This window comes from Poecilia reticulata, linkage group LG4 (assembly GCF_000633615.1).
Source record: "Poecilia reticulata strain Guanapo linkage group LG4, Guppy_female_1.0+MT, whole genome shotgun sequence".
In the NCBI taxonomy this organism is placed as follows: domain Eukaryota; kingdom Metazoa; phylum Chordata; class Actinopteri; order Cyprinodontiformes; family Poeciliidae; genus Poecilia; species Poecilia reticulata.
In genome coordinates this window covers 4,847,536-4,855,747 of record NC_024334.1, presented here as the reverse complement: position 1 = coordinate 4,855,747, position 8,212 = coordinate 4,847,536, and the positions used below count along the sequence as shown (strand labels likewise).

Below are 8,212 nucleotides of genomic sequence, written 5' to 3'. Positions count from 1 at the left end.
GGTAACCAGGTGACCGGATAGCCAGGTGACCGGATAGCCAGGTGACTGGGTAACCAGGTGACCGGATAGCCAGGTAACCAGGTGACCGGGTAACCAGGTGACCTGATAGCCAGGTAACCAGGTGACCGGGTAACCAGGTGACTGGTTATCCAGGCATCCAGGTGACCAGGTAACCGGGTATCGGGTCGGTACCTTGCTGAAGCGCGGGGAGCAGGAGGAGAACTGCCGCAGCTCCACGTGTTCGTCGTCGTTGGTGTCTTCTTCCTCTGAATCCACGTGGTGGTACCGGTCCGAACGAGCTGACGGGCAAACACACAGCGTCAGACCGGGGAGCTCCACAGAACCAGAACAGAACCGGGCCGGAAGAACTCAGGGACGTACTGTCGAAGTAGCTGGTGTCGTCCTCGGACTCCAGCTGAGGGATGAACTCGGCTTTCTGCCTCAGCAGGCCGGTCCAGTCCAGATCCGTGAAGAACGGGTTCTGCTTCACCTCGAAGGCTCCTCCTGAACCAGAACCAGAACCAGGATCAGAACCAGGACCAGATCCAGAACCAGGATCAGAACCAGGACCAGAACCAGAACCAGGATCAGAACCAGGACCAGAACCAGAACCAGAACCAGGATCAGAACCAGGACCAGAACCAGAACCAGGATCAGAACCAGGATCAGAACCAGGACCAGAACCAGGATCAGAACCAGGACCAGATCCAGAACCAGGATCAGAACCAGGACCAGAACCAGAACCAGGACCAGAACCAGGATCAGTCCCAGAACCAGGATCAGAACCAGGACCAGGATCAGAACCAGAACCAGGATCAGAACCAGGACCAGAACCAGGACCAGGATCAGTCCCAGAACCAGGATCAGAACCAGGACCAGGATCAGGACCAGGACCAGGACCAGGATCAGAACCAGGACCAGGATCAGAACCAGGATCAGAACCAGGACCTTCTTACAAACGTTGGCTGATTTATTTAGAAGCGCTGTGTCACCATCTAGTGGTCGGACTGCGTATTGCGCCTGTCGGTTTCTAACTCTAAACTTTAATATTGTGCAATAAAAACAGATTTGGAAGGATTAATGTGTTCAACATGCAACAAAATACACAAAATGTGAACAAAATTCTAACTTTGGGTTTGATGCTTTTTATCGACACTTGGCAATGAAGGAATGTAAATGAGAACCACTGGTTTAGAGCCGGTACCTGTCCCGAGCCGCTCCAGCGGGTTCTGGCGGAGCAGCTTAGCGATCAGGTCCTGGGCGTCCTGAGGCAGCGCCTCGTCGCCCTCCGGCCACACGATCTCATCTGGGAGGAGAGCAAACAGGAAGTCAGTCAGTCAGAGGCAACGCTCCGCCCTGAGCGTCCGGTTCTGGATGCGGCTCACCGCTGATGACCTGGCCGAACAGCTCCTCCGGCGTGTCTCCGAAGAACGGCGCGCAGCCCAGCAGGAACTCGTACAGGATCACGCCCATCGCCCACCAGTCCACCGGCTTGCCGTAGCCCTGCCGCAGGATGACCTCCGGGGCGATGTACTCCGGCGTGCCGCACACCTGCAGACGGGCCGCGCAGAAGAAGAGCAACCATGGAAACTCGGAACCCAACCGGACCAGAACCGAGCCTGATCCTGACCGGGCCCGGAGCGGTACCTGCTTGTCCAGGAACTCCCGGGTATCCTTCTCGATGTGGCCTTCGTACAGGTTGGTGGTCAGGCTCATCAGGCCGATCTTGGAGAGGCCGAAGTCCGTGAGCTTGATGTGTCCCAGAGACGTGATGAGAAGACTGAGGAGGACAGAGACAGCATGAGCCTGAGCTGGATCGGAAGGTTCTGGAAGGTTCTGGGGGGTTCCGGGAGTCTTACTTGTCGGGTTTGAGGTCTCGGTGCACGATGCCGTAGTTGTGCAGGTATTCCAGAGCCAGGACGGTCTCAGCAAAGTACATCCGCGCCATGTCGACGGGCAGAGCGCCGATGTTCTTCAGCAGCGTGGCGCAGTCTCCACCTGGACAGGCCAACCAAGCCGCAGGCGGGTGGTCAGCGGTTAGCTAGTTAGCTAGATAGTTATCTAGTTAGCTAGATAGTTAGCTAGTTAGCTAGATAGTTAGCTAGCTGGTAAACTAGATATCTAGTTAGCAGGCTAACTATTTAGATGCAAATGAAACAGTTTGTCTGAAGTAGCTAAACACTTAGCTAGCTAGCTTTGAGGTAAATATTTAGCTTTCTAGTTAAATGCCGAGTTTGAAAGCTAAAGATTTCGCTCCAAATTAAATATGTAGCTCTGAGCTAAACACGTTGTTAAATATTTCAGGTTCGGACCGGACCCTGTGGGTCTTACTGAACCAGAACCAGAACCTGCGTGTCTCTTACCCTCCACGTACTCCATGACCATGCAGAGGTGGCGCCGGGTCTCGAAGGAGCAGAACATGGAGACGACGAACGGGTTCTCTGCGAAGGTCAGGATGTCGCGCTCCACGAAGGCCTGCTGGATCTGGTTCCGCAGGATCAGGTTCTGCTTGTTGATCTTCTTCATGGCGAAGCGCTGCCGGGTCTCCCGGTGCCGCACCAGATACACGGCCCTGGAATGACAGGAGAGCCGAGAGTCAGATGGAACCGGGCCCGGTCGGACCCGGTATGACCCGGTCGGGCCCAGTCAGATCCAGTTGGGCCCAGTCAACCCCAGTCGGACCCAGTCAGACCCGGTCGGGCCCAGTCACACTCAGTCGGGCCCAGTCAGACCCAGTTGGGCCCAGTCAACCCCAGTCGGGCCCAGTCAGACCCGGTCAGCCCCAGTCGGGCCCAGTCAGACTCAGTCGGGCCCGGTCAGACCCAGTTGGGCCCAGTCAGACCTGGTCGAGCCCAGTCAGACCCGGTCGGGCCCAGTCAACCCCAGTCGGACCCAGTCAGACCCGGTTGGGCCCAGTCAGACCTGGTCAGGCCCAGTCAGACCCGGTCGGGCCCAGTCACACTCAGTCGGGCCCGGTCAGACCCAGTTGGGCCCAGTCAGACCTGGTCGGGCCCAGTCAGACCCAGTTGGGCCCAGTCGAACCCAGTCAGCCCCAGTCAGACCCAGTCGGGCCCAGTCAACCCCAGTCAGACCCGGTCAGCCCCAGTCGGGCCCAGTCAGACTTAGTCGAGCCCGGTCAGACCCAGTTGGGCCCAGTCAGCCCCAGTCTGACCCGGTCGGGCCCAGTCACACTCAGNGTCGGGCCCGGTCAGACCCAGTTGGGCCCAGTCAGACCTGGTCGGGCCCAGTCAGACCCAGTCGGGACCAGTCAGACCCGGTCGGGCCCAGTCAGACCCAGTTGGGCCCAGTCGAACCCAGTCAGACTCAGCCAGACCCGGTCAGCCCCAGTCAGACCCGGTCGGGCCCAGTCAGACTCAGTCGGGCCCGGTCAGACCCAGTTGGGCCCAGTCAGCTCCAGTCAGACCCGGTCGGGCCCAGTCACACTCAGTCGGGCCCGGTCAGACCCAGTTGGGCCCAGTCAGACCTGGTCGGGCCCAGTCAACCCCAGTCGGGCCCAGTCAGACCTGGTCAGCCCCGGTCAGACCCAGTTGGGCCCAGTCAGACCCGGTCAGACCCAGCCGGGCCCAGTCAGACCCGGTCGGGCCCAGTCAGACCCAGTTGGGCCCAGTCAGACCCGGTCGGGCCCAGTCAGACCCGGTCAGACCCAGTTGGGCCCCGTCAGACCCAGTCGGACCCAGTTGGCGGCGGCGCCGTACCCGTACGCCCCGTTGCTGATCAGCTTGATGTTCTCGAAGTCTTCCTCTCGGGGCGTTTTGGGTTTGGTCTGCGGCGCGGCAGGGATGGCCGTGCTTTGGCTCTGAAACGGACCAGAGAGGCGTCAGAACCAGAACCCGATCCGGGAACCGGCCCGGTTCTGAGCGCTGACTCACGTCGACTGAGTCGTCGGTCTCGGGCGTCTCCGGGTTCCCGCTGTCGTAGCTGCTGAGCTGGGTCATTTCTGGAAGCAGAGACACAGAGACGACCCGAATGAGACACCGGTTCTGATCGGGTTCTGATCACACCCAGGTTCTGAGGTTTACCCTCCAGCGGGTCGCGGGTCAGGCCCAGCTGGCTGATGATGTATCGCGGGATGTCGGACTTGATGCCCTGGCCTTCCTTGGCGTGGCCCTCGGCCGCCTCCAGGAGGTGGTAGAACTCCTCGGGGTCAAACTCCTGCAGAGGAAGAGGAAGGTCAGGAGGAAGGTTCTAAACAGAACCGGTCCGGTCCGGTCCGGTCCCTACCAGGCACTCCAGCAGTCGCGCCGGCCGGGCGATGATGATCATCAGCTTCTTCACCAGCTGGGTGACGAAGGTCACCTCCTCACTCTCTGAGCGCTCGTGGGCCTGAAACGCACAGAACCGGGTCAGCGGGACCGGAGCTGAGGTCAGAGGTCAGATATGAAAAAATCACGAGGCTGGATGGATAAGACTCAGAAACAGAGAGAGAAACTGTTCTGGTTCTGATCGACCCGATCTGTTTGGTGTCGTTTTAGCTAATGCGCTAACAGCAGAGCTAGTTTTAGCTTAAGCTAACTTAGCTTGCCCTAAGCTAACCTTCTTCATAGTGTGAATGTAGCCCGTTAGCGTTAGCGCAGCTACTTAGTTAGCACTGACCGTTTGTGCAGGTATTTTCCATCGGGCATTCTGCTGGGACGCCTTTATTTAAGCATCTAGTTTACAGTCTTAAAATTGATCTTTTTAATTCATTTTCCGTTTTAAACCCGACAGCAGGCGAGCTAGTTGAGAAGTTAGTTTTTACTTTTTAGAACTTTTGTTCCAGAAACTCCCAGAATGCTTCAGGAGACGGCGGCTGTAGCTAACTGGACTGTTAATCCCAGTTTATTTTAGATTATTAATCTGATCCAGTGAAACATCCGGACCTCACAAATGAGTTTGGATCATTCAAACCATATTTTCTGTTTCTTCCCGTTTGATGCGGTGTTGACCTGGATGCAGGTTGCCATGGTAACCACCGCCGGGTCGGACGGAAGGCGAGGCGGCGCCTGCCGGCCAGGTGATGAGGTCACGACCCGGTGAGGAAGAGGAGGAGAGATGATGCAGCCCTGCTTGGACCGAGACACTAAAGAAACGGGAAGCAGAACCGCTAAAGCAGTCCGGAACCGTGCAAAAGTCTTGGGTCACTCGGTTCTTCTGTTCGGATCCAAACATCCAGATTTTTCCTCCACGTTTCTCCAGGATTCCTGAAGGTTTTTCCTCTTTTCCTCCTCCAGTTTGTGGCTTGCAACTTTCGCACAAAACAGCAGCAGCTGATCAGAACCGCAGGTCCAAACCTGGAGCCAGAGCAGAACCAGAACCGCTGGACGAAACCCAGAACATCAACTCAACTGTGAAGCGAGCCTTCCTCCTCTTCCTCATCTGGGTCATGCTTCCAGGTTCAGCAGGATGAAGATCTCCCATCGGCCCACCGGTCCCGGTTCTGGTTCCAGGCTGTCCGGAGCAAATCACAGCCCAATGCCGGGGAGCCGCTGAGGTCGTCCAGACAGATGTTCTCCCCTCTTCCTCAGCTCTGCTAAAGTCTTGGAACGAGCTTCTCCCTCCTCTTCCTCGCTGAGCCCCCAGACAGCCAATCACGGCCAGAGGAATCCCCTCAAGCCCCGCCCACGTTTACCGCCGTCTGTCAACCGGCGGCGACCGGCGGGCCGTGAAATGAACTCCAGGAGTGTGTGTGTGTGTCCCAGGCACGCACACACACACACACACACTGAGCCAATAGAGACGTCTCCCCCCGGTCGCCATGGAAACACGCCCCCAGCTCAGAAACAGGAAAACGGTCTGGAGCGTCGGGACAAGAACCGGACTGCTGGTGACATCACGGCGATGAAGATGAAGAAGACGATGGAGGTGACGGAGCGTTGCGTCACGATCGAAGGTAAACGGAGCGAAACCGGGCCGGTCCGATGGTTCTGGTGGATCCATTTAGGAGAAACACCATAAATCTGAATATTCAACTAGTTTTAAATTTCTACGTTTTTCTGAGACGATTAAAAAACAAGATGGAGTCGAAACGAATTGATTAACTTCAGAGACGCGAACAGAAGAAACAAACAGGAAACATTTAGATTTTAACTCACGTTTTTACAGTGAACTGCAGATTCACGTCATTAAACCTCACATGATAAAATCATTTCCTTTACAAACATTATTATTGATTTCTGTTGGTTTTGCTGTAGGAATGTAAACAACTTGATAAGAAAAAACAGATAAAATCAGATGGTGAACTTTATTAGTGAGTGGAATTTATTTTATATTCTTTAGTTATATTTAAATGTATTTTTTACAGTTGGAGTAATGAACCACTTTCCTATTTGTTAAATTTACTCGGTTGTTTTAATAAACTTTAATTCAGAGTTTATTCCTAAATAAAGCAAATGTTATAATATTTAGTTACTCTAAAGCTGAAACCTGATTTTTAATATTCGTTTCTAATTTTGCACCAATCAGGATTTTAATCGGCTTCTTAGAGGCAAAAATAAAATAAATATTAAAGCAGGAGGGAAATTAAATTATATTATAACCGATTTAAATGTTCCAAACTGGTCCAGATCATCCAAACCGGTCCGAACCAGACTGGTCCAAACTGCTCGGAACCGGCCCAGACTGGTCCGATATAAACCGGTCCGAACCGATTCAGACCGGTCCGATCCAGACCGGTCAGAACCGGCCCAGACCTGTCTGAACCGATCCAGACCGGTCGGAACCGGCCCAGACTGGTCCGATCCAGACCGCCCCAGACTCCAGACTCACGTCGTGCAGCAGCTTCTCCAGACTCTCCTGCAGCTCGTAGAAATATCTGGAGGTGATGAGGTCCTCTCTGCTTTTGTCCAGGCAGTCCCTGGACAGCTCGATCAGCTGGTGGAACACGAAGCTCAGGACCCCGTCGGCCAGCGGACGCACCTTCTCCGGCGCCGCCGAGGCCAGCAGCTCGGCCAGACGCTCCTCCATCTGGGCCGTGGCCTGGGGGCGGAGTCACACAGAGGGGGCGGGGCTTATAACTCCACCGCATTCAGGTAAAGCGGATCGTTTGCGCCGGAGGAACGAAAGTTTCCGGACCTTGGGGAAGCGCTCCTTGTAGACGTGGTTCATCATCATGATCTCGTGGTCGAAGGAAACCGGCGAGCGCCCCGGGCTGCAGACACACGAAACACCAAATAAAATACAGAATCAACTTTATTTTGTATTTTTCTGAGACGGTGGTTGATCTTCTGCTCTTTTCTTCTTCATGGGTTTAATCAATTATTACTGATAATCATAATTTTTAATGATATTTAACATCAGCAGTCAGAGCACTGCTGCTAACACCAGAGCTAATGTGTAGCGTAGCGGTTTAGCGCTTCCTGCTAATGCCTTTTGTTTTAAATGCCCTCCAAAGCGCTGATCTGCTGGCTGTTTGAAAACATCCATGGCAATAAAGTTCAACATTTGAGTTTTAATTTTGGTTATTGTGAGAAATTTATGCTCCATCTTTTTTTCACAATAATTTTATTCAAGTCGACAAACGTAGCAGAACAAAATGAAACGGCAGATAAAAACATAAATATGACAAAGAGTTTTAGGACATGCAAATTATAATCTGCAAGTTAATCTGGTTTTGGACTGTTGGAGTAAATTAACATGTAAATTAAATTTAAGCTAGCGCTTAGCGTTAGCTTAAGCTAAATATGTTGGAGTGGTGGGTGGGAACGTTTACAATAAAATGACAAATTATTCATTTATTCTGGTGATTCTGGATTCATAGTAGTTTCATTTTTTGGCTTTAAAAGGTTAAAAATCTGCAAATGATCAATAAAATAAAATATCTGCAGCTTAAACAAACAGTAAATGGATAAATGTAAAAAAACAAAAAAACACACTGGGTAGCTGAGATCCAGGATGAGTCATCCACACACACACACACACACACACACACACACACACACACACACACACACACACACACAGATCATGTGACATTGTGAGCGATGAGGTAAAGCCTGAAGTCATTTATCAGCAGCTCAGACTCCAATTACCTGCTTAATGAGGAGACAGAAAACGTCATGCAGTTTGTCATCACACACACACACACACACACACACACACACACACACACACACACACACAGACACACACACACACACACACACACACACACACACACAGACACACACAGACACACACACACACACAGACACACACACACACACACACACACACA

At 53.1% G+C, this 8,212-nt stretch overlaps 1 protein-coding gene across 1 annotated transcript in view; it reads right to left on the bottom strand.

Annotated features, from left to right (window-relative positions):
- Positions 1-8,212, bottom strand: part of mast2 (microtubule associated serine/threonine kinase 2) — a 108,652-nt gene that overhangs the window by 29,439 nt on the left and 71,001 nt on the right. Inside the window, exons 11-23 of the mRNA XM_008406483.2 lie at positions 7,072-7,147; positions 6,766-6,975; positions 4,243-4,344; positions 4,041-4,173; positions 3,891-3,958; positions 3,717-3,817; positions 2,364-2,572; positions 1,860-1,998; positions 1,648-1,780; positions 1,386-1,551; positions 1,205-1,306; positions 382-504; positions 193-299 (exon numbers count right to left, since the gene is read on the bottom strand). Coding sequence (XP_008404705.2) covers positions 193-299; positions 382-504; positions 1,205-1,306; positions 1,386-1,551; positions 1,648-1,780; positions 1,860-1,998; positions 2,364-2,572; positions 3,717-3,817; positions 3,891-3,958; positions 4,041-4,173; positions 4,243-4,344; positions 6,766-6,975; positions 7,072-7,147 — 1,669 coding nt within the window. The remainder of the gene's footprint in view (positions 1-192; positions 300-381; positions 505-1,204; positions 1,307-1,385; positions 1,552-1,647; positions 1,781-1,859; positions 1,999-2,363; positions 2,573-3,716; positions 3,818-3,890; positions 3,959-4,040; positions 4,174-4,242; positions 4,345-6,765; positions 6,976-7,071; positions 7,148-8,212) is intronic.